Below are 18,306 nucleotides of genomic sequence, written 5' to 3' on the forward strand. Positions count from 1 at the left end.
GCAGAAATGGTCTTTGACACCAAGGGACAAGAATTGAAGCTTACTATTTTGAGTAACTTATTAAGAGAAATTTAAGAATGCTATGGACTCCCAGATTTTGAGGTTTGTGCCAACAACATGCATTAAACTGCAGCAAAACAGAATGCTAACTGTTAAAATTCATCTGCCACCCGGAGAAGCCAAAAATATTGGAAATATAGTAAAATATGTAACCACTGTTAAAAGTAAATAGAGCTTTCCATCAACCATTTGTAGTTTGTCTGGAGCCTTACTGCTGATATTAGATGGCACAAATGAAAACAATTATTCTGAGAATTCTGAAGTGTAAAAAATTCATACAATTTTCAAAAAGAAATGAGTTACGATGGCTGCAAATTAGCAGCTGCCAATCTGCAAGGCATTACTGTTATAGAAACAAGATCATGAGGAAGCAAAATTCTAAAGGTTCTTAAGGAAATAACATATATTTCTATGTTGCTTTCACGTTCTTCATGTTTCACAGTAAATTGGTTGCTTTTGTAGTATGGTCAGTCCTGGTGTGCAGGGTCCGCAAACAATAACTGAGATAAACAGCTATTTCTAGGGCAAAGAGACCATTTCGAATGAGGTTGAAGGTAACATCGGATGCACGGCAACTCTGGCAGGATTTGCAGGACATTACTTCCTACAAAGCAAAACCCAATAGCATGAACGGCAGCAATGCTTCACTACCAGATGAACTCAACACCTCCTATGCACACTCTGAAAGGGGGAACACAACTACAACTGTGAAGATCCCTGCTTCACCTGATGACCCTATGATCTCTGTCTCAGAGGCCGATGTTAGGCTGTCTTTAAAGAGAGAGAACCCTCGCAAGGCGGAAGGACTGGACGAAGTACCTGGTAAGGCTCTGAAAACCTGTGCCAACCAACTAGCGGGAGTATTCAAGGACATTTTCAATCTCTTACTGCTATGAGCAGAAGTTCCCACTTGCTTCAAAAAGGCAACAATTATACCAGTGCCAAAGAAGAATAACGTGAGCTGCCTAAGCGACTATCGCCCAGTAGCACTCACATCGACAGTGATGAAATGCTTCAAGAGGTTGGTCATGACTAGACTGAACTCCTGCCACAGGAAGGACCTAGACTCATTGTAATTTGCCTATCACCACAATACAATCTCAATGGCTCTCCATGCGGCTTTAGACCACCTGGACAACACAAACACCGACGTCAGGATGCTGTTCAACAACTATAGATCGGCATTTAATACCATCATTCCCACAATCCTGATTGAGAAGTTGCAGAACCTGGGCCTCTGTACCTCCCTCTGCAATTGGATCCTCAACTTCCAAACCCGAAGACGACAAACTGTGTGGATTGGTGATAATGTATCCTCCTCGCTGACGAACAACATGGCACACTCGGGGGTGTGTGCATGGCCCACTGTTCTACTCTCTATATACATGTGACTTTGTAAATTTGCTGACTATACAACCATTGTTGGTAGAATCTCAGGTGGTGACAAGAGGGCGTACAGGAGTGAGATATGCAAACTAGGAGTGGTGCCACAGCAACAACTTGGCACTCAACGTCAGTAAGACAAAAGAGCTGAGTGTGGACTTCAGGAAGGGTAAGATGAAGGAACACATACAAGTCCTCATAGAGGGATCAGAAGTGGAGAGAGTGAGCAGTTTCAGGTTCCTGGGTGTCAAGATCTCTGAGGATCTAACCTGATCCCACATATCGATGTAGTTATAAAGAAAGCAAGACAGCAGCTATACTTCATTAGGAGTTTGAAGAGATTTGGTATGTCAACAAATACACACAAAAACTTCTATAGATGTACCATGGACAGCATTCTGACAGGGTGCATCACTGTCTGGCATGGGGGGAGTTGGAGGGTTACTGCACAGAACTGAAAGAAGCTGCAGAGGGTTGGAAGTCTAGTCAGCTCCATCTTTGGTCCTAGCCTGCAAAGTGGTGTTTCAGAAAGGCAGGGTCCATTATTAAGGACCTCCAGCACCTAGGACACGCCCTTTTCTCACTGTTACCATCAAATAGGAGGTACAGAAGCCTGAAGGCACACACTCAGCGATTCAGGAACAGCTTCTTCCCCTCTGCCATCCGATTCCTAAATGGACATTGAAACCTTGGACACCACCTCAAGTTTTTTTTAAATATACAGTATTTCTGATTTTTGCACATTTTTAATCTATTCAATATACATATACTGCAATTAATTTACTTATTTATTTATTATTATTATTTTTATTTTCTCTTCTATATTACGTACTGCATTGAACTGCTGCTGCTCAGTTAACAAATTTCATGCCACATGCCGATAATAATAAACCTGATTCTGATTCTGTTGGTGATGGTCATATAGGATGTTGGAGGAATTCTTCAGAATTGAGTACGGACTTCCTTTACTTCATTTGATCGGATTAATAATTCCATTCAAACAGTATCTCCATCAGTTAGATTACATACTCAAATCTTGGAGAGATTTAATAAAAATAATACAGAAGAGCAGAAAGGATGCCAAAAGAGTATGTCTTGGACCTCCAGGTGGTCCACAGCAGGGGTGATTGATAAGTTCGTGGCCTAGGGTAGACGGTGATGAATTATACAGCCCTTGTTGCATGCACGAACCTATCAATCACCCCATGCTGTGGACCACTTCTGGAGCTCCAAGACGCCAACTTCTACAAAGAAGGGATCCGTATGCTCTACGACTGCTGGACTAAGTGTGTAAATGCAGGAAAAATAAATGTGCTAGGTTTTCTAAAATTGACTCTTTCTACCTTAGGCCACGAACATATCAATCACCCCTCGTATATATATACAGACACACACACACACACATCTATACATAGACGATTTGAAGTTATACACTCCTTTGTCAGTAAAGCTAAAGCAATTAATCCAAGTAATAGAACTATTTACTGAAGATATAAACATGAACTTTGGGCTAGTTAAGTGCAGAACATTAAAGATACCAAAAGATACAATAGAGCTAGTAGAATATAAAAAAAAGCAAAAGGTTACAATAGAGCCAATGGATGAATACCCAGGATATCAACAGCAGAGAAAATAGATCATAGTATGATAAAGGGAAAACTTTTGACAAAATTTACTTTTAGGTTTAAAGAAATCTGCCAAACAGAGCACAACAGTTAAAATATAAAGGTGTTAATTAGATTTTCAACATCATTAACTGATAGTAATGGACATACCTTTGCAATATTTCTTAAGTATAGAAATGCTGTTCTGGTCACCTTCTTTATGTGCAATTTAAAATTCAAATCTGAATCAAAGATATCACCCAGGCTTGTTACTTCTGATTTTACAAGAGGCGCCAAGTTCCCAAATTTATCAAGAAGTTTATCTCTTTTGGCTTTGGGACCAACCAAAAGTATTTTACTTTTATCTTCATTTAGTTTTAAGAAATTCTTGCCCATCCATTTGTTTATTGCAGACATACCAGTAGTCATACAAAATACGGTGTTATCATCATCAGGCTCAACCAAGATATACAATCGTGTGTCGTCTGCATACCTGCAGAAATCAAGCTTTTCCCCTTAAGGGAAGCATGTATAAGGACAAGAGTAGGGGATCAATACTGCTTCCCTGAGCGAAACCCAAAGGTAAATCATATCTTTTAGAAAATTGGTCTCCAAGACAGGCAAAAAAAAAAATTCCCTTGAAGATATATGTGCAAAACCAATTGAGGGCACTACCAGAAAGACCAACTCAGTTCTCAGGGTGATCTAGGAGAATGTTGTGGTTAATTTATGTCAAAGGCAGTACATCGATCCAGAAGAATTAGAACTGAGACCCTGTTGGCATCAGTGCAGAGCCTAGATCACTGACAATTTGGGTAAGGGAGCTGTCTCCAATCTGTGGTTTGCTTTAAAACCTGACTGAAACGTATTTAGAATATTGTTCTCATTCAGAAAATTGCTGAGTTGATTGAAAATGACTTTCTTAAGAATCTTGCACTGGAAGAAGATTTGATATAGGCCTTTAGTTAGCTAGTATCTCACTATCAAGGTTTGGCTTTTCAAGTAGGGGTTTGACATCTGCAACTTTGAAGGCATCCAGAAAATCTCCACTTTCAAGGGATGTGTTAGTAATTTTTCGAACAGAGTTGCAAAAGAGTCTCTGAACAGTGTGGTAGGGACAGTTGAGACGGCAAACAGACAGTTTACTCTTTATTACAATCTTGTGGAGCTCTGAATCAGAAGTATTTGTAAATTTTGACATGGCAGCCATTTTTTCACAAGGTTGGCCATAGAGGCTACTAGTATCTGTAACTATACTCTCCTTAAATAGTTTAAGCAATTTTGTTGATTAAAATATTTTGCAAGTTCCTCACATTTTGTGGCACATGCTTGACTGAGACATAATAGTTTGGAGCAGGGTTCAAAAGTCGGTTATAGTTGAGAGCAATATTCTTGAATTGCCACTATTCTCTGTAATAATCTTTGAAAAATGGACTCTTCTTGCAAAGCAGCATAAAAAAAAACTAGCTTTTCCATGAAAATATTACAGTGGATTTCTAGCCCAGTTTTCCTCTATTTTCGCAGAACTACCTCAACTACTTTGCATAATCTCGAGCTCAGGGACAGAATTGTTTAATCATGCTGATATTTTACCAAGTGATTTCTTTTTAAACTAAAGTGGGACCACTGCATTTAATATATTTATTAAGTTATTATTGAAGGAATCAACTATCGATTTGGTAGAATTTCAATTTGCTTTAACAGTGCAGATCTAGCACGTACTGCAATCAAAGGGTCAGGTAATACAGAACGCATTACTGACTAATCAATATCTACATTTTAGTTGACCACTAATCCTGGTAATGAGCAAAGGAACATTTTATTCATTGCTAAATTTATTGAGCATATTAGGACTAATAACTAATAGTTTTAGCTAAACCTGTATTCATAAGTTAAAAGGTAAAGTGATTCAAGCAATTTTACAAGATAATTACTGATAACTACAGTATCATCATATAGAAAAAGGATCTTGGCCCGAAATGTCAACTGGCCAAGTCCCTCCACAGAATTTGCCTCACCTGCTGAGTTCTCCAGGTTTTTGTGTGTTTCTCCTACACTTTTTTGTCTATGTTCTCACCCAACTACTTTCATTCACTCATTGACCAGATATCTTGTTCACAGTTTATCCCCATGGTAACTCCACTTTCACCCAATCAGAGGCATCCCCTCAGCCTCTCTCTTCCTGCACCCTAGCAAGCCTTCCTTTTCTGTGCCCCACCTTCCCACCACTGACAACAAGTCTTGACATGAAACGTTGAAATTTCTCTTCCAACATTTGCAGCCTGACCTGCCGAGTACTTCCAGCATTTCCTGTTTCTATTCAAGTAACAAATAGATTAACTGATGTCTTGTGTGATTATGATAAAGCTTATTAGTTTCTCTTCAGGACTGCTTCAAAACTACTGCGAGGTGAAAACCTGATTAGAAGGAAATAAAAATCACATTATGGAAGAGGCCCTTCACTTTGTCAGTCCTTACTAGCTTTATATGAAAGCAATTCAACCCTTTCCTTTTAACCTTACTGCTTATTTTCTTTTAGATGCCTTTCCAACTTAATTTAAATATTACAGTTGAATCTCTCTCTCTCTCTCTCTTTACCAAGTGCAGTGCATTTTATATTTTAAATTTGTTTTCCTGATGTTATTTTGGAATCTCCTCCATTCTGTATCTTCAAGTACTTGACTCCACTGCTAATGGGAACACCTCTGTTTGTATCCTTCAAGATCCCCTTACAACTTCCTCTATTCAAAGCAGATCAGGCCTTGCTCAAGTGATTGAAAAATACTTAGCTGTTCTTTTCTATACGGATAGATACAGAACCTACAGCAGAAGATATTGCCTTTTGAAATGCTAAAACAAATCTGGAACATGTGTGCAGGTAATGAGAAAGCTCCTCTAAGGAAGACTGGAAATACATGAAGCAATGGTTGTTTTATACTGCTCATGCACATCTCCCATTAACAAAGTGACTGTTAAGCAGAGCGCCAGAACATTTCTTGACCAGAAAGATGAAAAGTGCATCACAACATTCATTTTATTGGTCATGAAGTGTATTAGATATTTGTGAAAAAAATTAAGTTCAACAATATACTGAGGATAACACACATAAATGCTGCATAATCAGCTCAGCTCATACAGCGTTTTGTGTGTGTTGCTCTGGGATTCCCAGCATCAACAGAACCTCTTGTGTTTTTGAAAATATCCAGGATGTCAGGCTCGTGGATGAGTGCTTGATGAAAGCATTGATCATATTGTTATTCTTCTTATAGGAATGCAGTAAATCACGTTATTATAAAATCGGTGGGATGTGTTTGTCCCATTAGTGATGCTTCCATCAAAGGAGGAGAACATTTGGAGAAACAGGAGCCTGCTTAGACTTCTAACTCACATCAAAAGCAAACCAAACCCAAAAGTATCACTACAATTGGCCTAGACATATTAAATTTCCAGGGATCTATCCAAAACAGCCCTCTTTCTGTTTTGCACAAGGCCTTCAGTTCAGGCAGAAAACACATTGACACCCATCATCACAAGACATTTTGACGCTAAGTTGGAAGGCAGAAAACACATTGACACCCATCATCACAAGACATTTTGACGCTAAGCTGGAATCTGAATCAGTGACAATGATTTCCTTTAATCTTTCTGATGCATATGATGGTAACATTCCAAAACGGGCAAAGAAACTGAGTAGGAATGTCAATAAATTTTGGCCTTTCACTGCACTCCTCCCAAACTACAGAACAGTGTGTAGATAATGTATAAATAAAGATTACTTTCTGTATCAACACTGGGATTAAAGACAAAAAATGTTGTCAAGGTAGCATTTCTGGAAAAGAAACAGAGTTAGTAGTTCAAATTGGAGACTTGTCTTCAGAATTGAAAAACCAAGAAAATAAGTTAGCTTCAAGTTGGAGAAGGAGTGGGTAGAGTAGACAAGGATCTCTCTGATAAGGTGAGGCCAGGACTGCCATGGTGATGAGCAGTTGACAAGGCCATCTGCTTGACAGGTTAATGAGCAGAGACAGGCAGAATACAGAGGAACACGTAAAAATAGTGAAATGCTGAAATGTAGGCAATGGCCACAAACCAGGCCAAAAATTGATACGGTAAATATTGTGAAAAACAACAAAATCAAAAGAACTGATCTTTATCATTAGAAGTCAAGAATTGAACTTGTTTTTACTTGTCAGGAAAAGATTTTCCCGAATATCAATCTCATTTATTTTCTTGGTGACTCTCATTTGACGTATATGGACACAGGCTAGTGATTTCTTTTTTCCAAGCAGCACTGGTTTCTATTTGCAGAAGTATGCATTGAAATAATCTAATTAACCTACAAATAACTGATGGTTAGTACAGGCAAAACAAAATCTTTCCTCCTTTATAAACAGCTGAGACTCACCTCATTTGTTTCAGATAAATGTACAAACAACTAGTAAAATCAGCAACTTTTAATTTTCAAGTGTCACAACAATGTACTTGCAAATGAACATTACAATTTTGGGCATAAACAAGTCTCTATGAAAAGACAAGAGATTACACATGAAATTTCAATAATCAAGCCTGAACCCATCCATTATTCTGTCCAATAATTGTAAATGATGAAGAACACGGGACATGATAAACTCACCTGATAATTGTAACTTGACAATTATTTGGCAAACTCAATCATTTCAGAAGAAATGATGAAGAAAATGAACAAAGGTGTTAATGGCAAATCCAATTCAGTCAGAGTTTAATATTTCCCTCAACAATGATTAAGGCTGATGAATTCAAAGTTCACGGTACATTTATTATCAAAGTATGTTTACTTTGAGATTTGTCTTCCTACAGATAGCCACAAAGCAAAGAAACCCAAAAGAACCCTTAAAAAAGACTGCTGTCAAACACTCAATGTGTAGACAGAAAATAAAACACAGATCATGCAAGCGATAAAAGCAAGCAAATAACAATCGGAACTGAAGTCCACGAATTCTTACCTGAAACCATTGCATTTGTATGATTATCAAATAAAATCTAATTGTTGATATTTGACGCAGGAATCAAAGATCTGGCTTAAATGTCTTGTAATTGTGGACTAGTAAAACAAACCCAAGCTCTTAATGTCACATATTCAACATCAGGAAGGAATCCCGTCAACTCTGCTACATAAAAGCATTTTTTAAAAGAAGGAGCAAGAAGAGTAGACCATTCTCTCTTTCATGACTCTTTTGCCATTCAGTGTGATTAGCGCTGATCACCCCAATGCAACATAGTTGGTTTAAGAATATCCATCTCCTTGTTGAATATGTTTAAAGATTTAGCTTCAACTTCTTTCTGTAGTAGAGAGCTGTATAATTTTGCCACTCTCTGGAAGAAAAAATCCCTCCTCAACTCAGTGTTAAATGGCCTCCCCTTATCCTCAGACAGTGAACCTCGGTCCTCATCTCCTCAGTCATTGGTAATATCCTTCCTACGTTTAATCTTTCCACTTCTGTTGGAAGGTAGCATTTACTACCAGTAAGATTGTTGCTGAATGATTTCTACTGTCTGTTGCTCTCCAAGTATTTGGCATTTGCAAGCGGTGCATAAAATTATTTGTCAACATCGTCCAGGCCATATTTGGAATATATCCTGCCCCTTTACTGTATAGACCATATACCAGTCCAGCACAGAACAGGCCCTTTGACTCACATTATTGTGCCAACCTTTTAATCTACACAAATAATCAGATCCTTCCCTCACATCTAGCTCGTATCCCTCCATTTTCCTTTCATCTATGTGCCAAAGAGTTTCTTAAATATATCAGCCTCCATACCACCCTGTCAGTGCATCCAAGGCACTCACTACTTTCTGTGTATACCTCTAACATCCCAATTTTTCTCCAATCATCTTAAAAGAATGTCCTCTGGTATTAGCTACTGCCGCCCCGGGAAAAGGGCACTGACTGTCCACTCTATCTATGCCTCTTATCATCCTATACATCTCTATTAAGTCATTTTTCATCCTTCTATACTCCAAAAACAAAAGCCCTAGCTTGTTCAACCTTTCCTCATAAGACTTGTTCTCTAATTCAGGCATCCTTATAAATCTCCTCTGCAGCCAGCTTCCAATTACTTCCAAAAATGAGGTGAACAGAAAGGAACACAATGTTCCAAGTGTAGTCTGTCCATTGTTTTGTAGAGCCGCAATATTACCTCACAACTTTTAAATTCAATCCCCAAACTAATGATGGCCAACACGCCACATGCCTTCTTAAAAACTCTCTCAACTTGCGTGGCACTTTAAGGGGTCGATGGTCTTCGACTGTAAAATCCCTCTATTCTTCCACCCCGCTAAGAATCCTGTCATTAACCTTGTACACTGCCTTCAAATTCCACCTTCCAAAATGTAACTTGTTACTTTTCTTGACTGAACTTCATCTGCCACTTCTCAGCCCAGTTACGTCCTACCAATTTCCTGCTGTAACCAGTGACAGCCTTCTACATTATCCACAACTCCAGCAACTTTCATGTCATCTGCAAACTTACTAAATCCTCTCTTCCACTTCCTCGCCCAAGTCATTTAGAAAAATCACAAAGAGCAGTGGTCCTAGGATAGATCCCTACTGAACACCACTAGTTATCAAGCTCCAGACATAATACGCTCTACCTATTACCACCCTCTTCCTTTTGTGGGCAAACGTATTCCAAATCCATACAGTCAACTTTCCATGGACCCCATGCCACGACTTTCTGAATGTGCCTTCCATGGGACACCTTGTCAAACACTTACCATATACCACATACACCATGCACTCATTTTTTTTGTCACTTCCTCAAAAAAGCTTATCAGGCTCATGAGGCACAACCTGTCCCTCACATATCCATGCTGACTATCCCTAATAATATTATACTTCTTCAAGTGCTTTTAAATCTAGTCCCAAGGAACCCTCTCCATTAGTTTTCCCACCACTAACATACAAATTTTCTCTGACTTACTGGTCTGTAAACCCCAAGATTATCCCCATTATCCTTCTTGAACAAAGGATCGACATTTGCCATCCTCCAGTCCTCTGGTACTACTCCTAAAGCCAGTGAGAATGCAAAGATCATCTTTAATCTCTTCTCTCACTTCCTAAAGTAACCTGGGGTATATCCCATCTGGCCCTGGAGACTTCTCTATCCCAGACATCCCACTCTGCAAAAACCCATTTCAGGGAGGTAACACCATCAATATGCGGGAGACTCCCGGAATTTCCGGGAGAGGTGGGATGTCTGCTATCTTAATGCTTTTCAAAAGATCTAACACAGCCTCTTACTCGGCCTGGACATGCTTCTGCAAATTAGCTTCTTCTTGCTGGCATCACTTTAATCCAGGCCCCCTCAACGGTGAACACTAAAGCAAAGCATTCATTAAGGATTTCCCCTTACCCCTCCAACTCCAGGCACATTTCCCCCCTCTATCCCTGGGCAGTCTTACCTTCACTCTAGTCATTCTCCTAGTCTTCACAAACATGTCGAATGCCTTGGGGTTTTTCTTTATCCTACTCACGAAGGACTTCTTATGATCACTTCTAGCTCTCCCAAGTACCTTTTAATCTCCTTCCTGGCTGTTTTATAACTTTCAAGATTACTTGTTTTCAGTTTTGCTTCCTTAACCTTAAATATGATTCCTTCTTCCTCCTGACTAAATGTTCCACCTTTTTTTGTCAACTACAGAATATAGAATGGTACAGCAGCACAGTATAGGTCTTTCGGCTCACAATGTTGTGCCGACCCTTTAATCTACTCTAAGATCATTCTAACAGTTCCCTCCCATAGAGCCCTACATTCATCTTTCATCCATGTGCCTATCTAAGAGTCTTGTAAATGTCCCTAATGTATCTGCCTCTACCATCGCCCCTGGCAGCACGTTCCACGCACTTATCACTCTCTGTGTAAAAAAACCTACCTTTGAAATCCTCTAATTATAATTAAAATTATGTCCCCTGGTATTAGCCACTTTCACCCTGGGAAGAAGGCACTGACTGTCCACCCTACCTAGGCCTCTTATCGTCTTATACACCTCTAGCAAGTCACCTCTCATCTTGCTTCACTTCAAAGAGAAAAACCACAATCGCTCCACATGTGACATGTTCTCTAACGAAGGCAGCATTAAGAATGCTTCCTTCTTCCTCCTGACAAGATGCTTCACATTTCTTCTCAACCTGGTTCCTTCACCCTACCACCCTTCCCCCCCAAGGGGATAAACATATCCAAATTCACATGCAAGTGCTCCTTAAACAACCTCCACATTTTCATTGTACACTTCCCTGAGTACATCTGTTCCTAATTTACACTCCCAAATTCCTGCCTAATAGTATTATAATTCTCTCCACCACCCCCCCCCCCCCACTTCACCATAACATCTGCTAATGCCCCTGTCCAAGGGTTTGGTAAAGGTCAGGGAGTTGTGGTCACCATCTTCGAAATACTCACCCACCAAGAAATCTGTCACCTGTCCAGGTTCATTCTTTCTCAGTTCATTGCAAATTACATCCTCATTCTGCTATTTGTTACTTCTATGCTGAGCATGCCAATGAATTCCTGACTTCATTCAGAACTCCGTTGCTCAAGGCCTACCTGTATCAGGTCCTTTTCATTATCAGCCTAAATTGGCTTATTCACAATACCAGGCAATGAAGCAGTGCCTGAGTTTGAACATTTTCACCCTTGTTTTCAATCTCCTCCTTGGTCTCATTCTGCCCGATCTTTCCAAGATATTTCCTGCACATATCCAAAACTTGATTTTTGATTGAATTACTTTACCATTGGTGACCATGCCTTCACCCCAAGTGCTAAATTATCATTCTCTCTCTCCCCTTCTTCCTCAGTCTCTCCCTCCCCCACTCTCAGCATTTATTAACTTCTACTTGTCATTTTCTCAATACGCACTCATTTTGTTTTAAACCCAAGTTACTGATACCACATTTGAAGTTTAGCCATACACACAAGCAACAGACAAGTACAAGATATTGTTCCATTCTATTGAATCAAGGCAAATATGAGTATTTAGCAACAAAATATCGTTCTTTATTTTCCCCAACCACAAACAATTGCATTGCATCAATATAACATTGACAGATCTTGTAGTTATTTATATCAGTATTATTTCCTTACAGCAGTGCATTTATAGGGGATTATGGATAGATGATTCTAAACAATGTTGATCTCTGCATTTAAAAACATATCCTCACATACAACGCTTGGTTCTGAGTGAAACACTGTACTAAATCCTGCGATATTACATCAGCATTAAGAAAATCTATAACTTCATTCCTAATTCCACTTTAAAATTATTCCCCACTATTGACCATGAAGAGGTTCACTTACATTCTCTTGCTAGGGATAATTTTTTGGCCATCTTGAAACCATGTCACTTGCGGCTGTGGATAACTGCTGAGATTCGGAGGCTTTAGCACTGCTGCCTGGCCTTGCGTTATTGCAATATGTTGATCCGCTCCTTCAAAGTTCCCCATGTCTGTAGATATAAAATTAGAAATTTCTATTGATTAAATGTGAAAAACAATCAAACATGAAAATATTTATGCATCCTTCATTTACTGTGAAAAAATAGATAAACTGATCAACTGGAACTTCTATAATAAACTTCATATTAATAATAAATAACATTTCAAGAGTCAATCTGGACAAACACCATCCAATTTTAGTTGAATGTTTTACTTCATTTTCTCTCCTTTGGTTCTCAGGTCAAGGAGGGCACCAAATAAAGGTATCTGAAGCAACCGCTTCCATACGAGGAAACAAATGCAGGAAAGAGATGCATATGTACAGTATTTCACATTCTATCTTTTGGAACTATACAGTGAAACATCTATCTACTGCAGTACCATTACACATCTTACAAGATACATGCAGAGAAGCTGACTGCAGATAAAAGAAAACTTATTTCAGTAATCGCTGAGTAAGCACAACTGTGTAAAAAATTATTTTTATTTCTGCATTGTGTCTTTCACACATCAGTCTTCTGTTCCAAAAAGTGTGAATTTGCTTTATTTAAACTTGCAATGAAAAGATTCCACAGAGGGAAAGATCAAAAAAGTACACAACAGTCACTTTGAGAGTCAGGAGGCAAAAGAATTATTGCAGCTAATATTTGGACTGGAAATTCGAGAACATTAAGCAATCCTCTGGAGGGTAAAAGCATTTCAGCAGCAAAACTGTCAAACTCATATCATTCCTACTATCTGAAATATGAAAACAGACTCAAAATCAAGACATGACTTCTAGGATTTGCAGTGAATAAAATATGGGTTAGCTTTAATGAATTCTCAGCTCAAAATTTGTATAGAACTTAGACACAGTTTTTAAAGCAGAATGAAGTATTTCAACAACACATGAAACTGACTTCAGAAAAGTTCATTTTACATGAAAGTAATCATAAAAATGTAAGAAATAAAACAATGGGGCTATTCAGCTTCTAATATCTGCTCCACCTTCTATAAGCTCACAAGGTCTATTACCTCAGTGCCATTTTCCTATACAGGTGTTCCCTGCTTTTCGAACGTTCGCTTTACGGAACATCGCTATTACGAAAGACCTACATTAGTTACCAGTTTTCCCTAACAGAAAGTGTTTTCACTGTTACGAAAAAAGGCAGCACGTGAAAAAAGCAGTGCGCAATAACAGGTAGCGCGTGAAAAAAGCAACGCGCGCCCCAAGCAGCCAAGCTCCTCCCCCAGAACTGCATTCTAGCCAGCATTGCTTAAACATGTGCCTGTGAGCAGCCGTTAGCAAGATGAGTTCTAAGGTATCGGAAAAGCCTAAATGAGCTCGTAAGGGTGTTACACTTAGCGTAAAACTAGACATAATTAAGCATTTCGATCGTGATGAATGAAGTAAGGACAAAGAGAGTTTGGCTTGTGGAAGATGACGAAGATGATGTTGAAGAGGTTTTGGCATCCCATGACCAAGAACTGATAGATGAAGAGCTGATGCAATTGGAAGAGGAAAGGATAACAATCAAAGCCGAATGCAGTAGTGAACGGACCGAAAATGAAGTCGTCCAGAACTGAACATGAAGCAACTGCGTGAGATTTTCGCTGCAATAACTGCAGAAAAGTACAACTTTAATTTTGAAAGGGGACGTCGGTGTAGGGCATATTTGCAAGATGGTTTGAGTGCTTACAAAGAACTGTATGATAGAAAAATGTGCGAGGCTAAGCAGTCAAGCACACTGTCATTTTTCAAACATTCCACACCAGCCACAGCAGACGATGAACCTCGATCTTCGATATCGAGGCAGGCAGACATAGAGAAGATGACCTGCCTGCTCTGATGGAAACAGGACAACGATGAGATGACACTCCAGTGTCCCACCACCCCAACCCCTAGGCCATGGACCGATACATTGCTGCCGAGAATGCAGCGGTAGCCGGGACGCACCCAGCACATCTTTAAGAAAAAAGCCAAAATAAACAAGCTAATTAATTAGGTGCCGCCTGGCACATGAGTGTCGGCCCAGATCGGAGGCAATTGCCAATTGCGTCACCTCTGATCTGGGTCGACATTTACGTGTCTGGCGGCACCTAATTAATTAGCTTGTTTATTTTGGGTTTTTTCTTAAAGATTGGGCTGGGTGGGTCCCAGCTACCGCTGCATTCTCCGCGGATCAATATCGGTTCGTTGCCTGGAGGTTAGGGACCACTGCACCACCCCAACCTCCGACGACTCAGCCTAACACACCATCATCAGTGTGCTCGGCGCTGTCTTCCCAACTCCAGTAAGTAATACTACACTGTACATACATTATTTTCACTTTGTATAGGCTGTGTATTTTTATGCGTTATTTGGTATGATTTGGCAGCTTCATAGCTTAAGGGTTACTGAAGAGAGTCTTTCTGCCGAGAGCGCTTGCGTGAGATTTTCGCTACGGAGAACAGTGCGGCAATGACTGTAGAAAAGTATTTCTACTTTATACAGGCTGTGTATTTATCATATCATTCCTACTTTTACTATATGTTACTGTTATTTCAGGTTTAATGCGTTATTTGGCATGATGTGGTAGGTTATTTTTTGGGTCTGTGAACGCTCACAAATTTTTTCCATATAAGTAAATGGTAATTGCTTCTTCACTTTATGACATTCTGGCTTATGAACCGTTTCATAGGAACGCTCTACCTTCAGATGGCGGGGGAAACCTGTATACCCTTGGATTTCCTTAATATCAAGCAATTGGTGTCTTGAAAATATTCTACAACTGAGCCTCCAAAGCCCCCTTGGAGTTAGTGTTAAAGATTCACACCTACTGAGTGAATGCATTTTTTTTTCATATCAGCCCCAAATGGCAGAGCCCTTATTTGAAAACCTTCTGATTCCACATACACAAGCCAAGGAAAACATTACCCTGGCATACCCCATAAGAACTTATGAGATAAGAGCCATTTAAGCATCACGAATAAACTCTTCTTGGGCTTCCAGCTAAGTACAGGTATTGATTTTAACTGATGTTTCTATATGACCAACTCTGCCATCTTCATCAAGGATGATGCCTGGGCATGTCAATCCGGTGGTCCATCCCTCCTGATTTGTTCGTCCTCATCCAATCAGGTTTCTGCTCTCCCACCTTGTTATACGATTGAATTCCAGTTCTTAGAGCGAGACTTTGTTTTTTGTTAAAATAAAAAATTAGTTTTATTTCAATGGCTTCCTTCACCAGGTGGTCCCAAAATCCACTGGCACGGCACTATAGCTTTGCGCTGTTGAAATCAATCCTATGGCCATTGCGAATGCAATATTCTGTTACCGCCGATTTCTCCAGAAATCCCAAACAGACACACCTCAGGTGCTCCTTGATGAGGGTTTCCACCATGCGTTCCACCTGACCAATATACGCTGCTCTGCATTCACAGGGAATCCTGTAAATGCCAGCCATCCATAAAGAAGCTCAAATCACAGGTTACACGGGTCAAGGATGACCTGGGGCTCAGCACGGCTGGCGTTATATACGCAGGGAAAGAACTAGATCCTTTTTCATCATAAACATCAGTAAGATTCCAACAAATTCATTAGAACAAAAATGTTAACAACTATTTGGTTAGACAGGGTGGTGTAAAAGGCACGTAGCATGCTGGCCTTCATCAGTTAGGGCATTCAGTATAGGAGTTGGAACATTATGTTGTAGTTGTGTAATGCTGATGAGGCCAAATTTGGAGTATTATGTCGAGCTTAGGTCACTAGGAAAGATGTGATTCAATGAAAAGAGCGCAGAAAAGATTTACAAGAAAGTAAAGACTAGAGAGCCATAGTTATGGAATGGTTGGCCAGACTAGGTCTTTATTTCTTGGACATAGGTGAATGAGGGACTGTCTTATAGAAATGTTTAAGATTATAAGGGGCATAGATAAGCTGAATGGTAATGGCTTTTTCTCCTCAGGGTGGGAAACCCAAATCCAGGTAGCACAGATCTAGGGAAAGAGGAGTAAGATTTAAAAGGCACCCGACAGGAAACTTTTTTCTTTCAGAGCTTGGTGAGTATGTGGAATGAGCTGCAGAAGAAGTGACTGAGGCAGATACAGCAGCATCATTCAAAATAGGTGCGTGGAGAGCCAGGGATTAGAGAGATGTGGGCTGAATGCAGCAAAGTGGATCAAGGTAGGTGAGAACAGTGGTCGCTATGGACTTGTTTGGCCGAAGGGCCTGTATCTGACTGTACTGATCTATGACTCTAATCTAAGGGGTAGACAGAGAGCTCAGGTCTGTTCTTTTTTCCTCTCCAATTGTCAAGTGTTTGGTCCATTCTATTCGCAAGAGTGTTTTGGACAATATTGTCAATACCCTAAAACTTTAAAGTCTAAAACATGTTAATTCCCTGAGTATGTTAAGAAAAGTAAGAAATACTGCCAAAGGGAGTAAGATTATGCACTTAACAATCTTTCAAGAGTTCTTCTATTGCCTTTTCTTATCAATTAATGTTAATTTTTAACATTTGATTGTTGAAAATGGTAGCTGAAATGTTTAATCTGGAATCATCATTTCATCACGAACTAGATTTTCATTTGTTAAACTACTCTACTTATCTCAGAGCACTATAACAATGCATTAATCATCATCATCATCATCAGGTGCCATGCCCAGATTGAGCTTTGACTGCCACGGCCCACACACTCCTGTTTCAGGTCAAGTGGATCAATTCATTGGTATTCATTTCCAGTTCTCTGGCTGCTGTCTTCATCATCATTTGTCTTTGCCTTCCTCTTGCTTTCTTCCCTTCTTTCCCATAATTACTGTGCATTCTAACTCCTCTTTCCTAATCACATGTCCAATGAAGTTACATTGTCTTTTCATGATCTCATACATTATTTCTCTTTTGTGCTTACTCTGTTCATGACATCCTCGTTAGATATTCGTTTCATCCATAATATTCTTTGCATCCTCCTCAAAAACCACATCTCTGCTGCTTCAATTTGTTTCCTCATGTTGCTAGATATTGTCCAACATTCTGATCCATATAACATAATTGGATAAACATTAACCTTTCATTACTCTGAGGCGAGTTGTCATGCCTAATTTAGTGTTGGTCAGTATACCCTTCATTCTCATAAAGGTGTCTTTTGCCATCCCTATTCTTCTTTTAATGTCCAAGTCGCACCTGCCATCTGATGTCACCCAGCTTCCTAAGTAGCAAAAAATATTCTGTACTTGTTTTATGCCTTCCCCGTTTATTCTCAGCCTGCAGATAGGATTCTCCTTCTGTTTGAATAACACCATACATTCTGTCTTTTTGCAATTAATAGATAGACCCATTTTTGCACTTTCTTCAACAACTATATCAATTAAGTTTTGTAGTTCTTCCTCTGTACTTGCAATTAATACAGTGTCAATCACATATCTGAAATTATTGATTTGTTTGTTTTATCGACTACAGAAAAGCATTTGATAAAGTGAAGCACAATAAGTTATTCGAAATATTGCAGGAAACTCTAGATCTAGATTCGAAAGACCTCCGCCTAATCAGAAATCTGTACTGGGAACAAACTACCGTTGTAAGAATAGATGGAAAAGTGAGTCAGTTCATGAAAATCAAGAGAGGCGTTAGACAAAAGTGTGTTTTCTCCCCTGATTTGTTTAATGCACTATTACCTAGTTTAAAAGTTAAATTTTAGTTAACTGAACCAATTGCACAAATCCTCTCCTCACACACATGCTGCTTTATTTCATTCCTATTGTCAATAGCAAAATCCTCTTTCACAGTACTTTGGATTTTCACTATCTATTCTCAGAGTTGGTGTTTATAT

The 18,306-nt window shown here is 39.4% G+C and overlaps 1 protein-coding gene across 2 annotated transcripts in view; it reads right to left on the bottom strand.

Moving 5' to 3' along the window:
* Positions 1–18,306, bottom strand: part of sdk1a (sidekick cell adhesion molecule 1a) — a 779,580-nt gene that overhangs the window by 485,866 nt on the left and 275,408 nt on the right. For both annotated transcript variants that reach the window (XM_063058961.1, XM_063058960.1), the window contains exon 4: positions 12,383–12,530. In XM_063058961.1, coding sequence (XP_062915031.1) covers positions 12,383–12,530 — 148 coding nt within the window. The remainder of the gene's footprint in view (positions 1–12,382; positions 12,531–18,306) is intronic.

This window comes from Mobula hypostoma, chromosome 9 (genome assembly GCF_963921235.1).
Source record: "Mobula hypostoma chromosome 9, sMobHyp1.1, whole genome shotgun sequence".
Classification (NCBI taxonomy): domain Eukaryota; kingdom Metazoa; phylum Chordata; class Chondrichthyes; order Myliobatiformes; family Myliobatidae; genus Mobula; species Mobula hypostoma.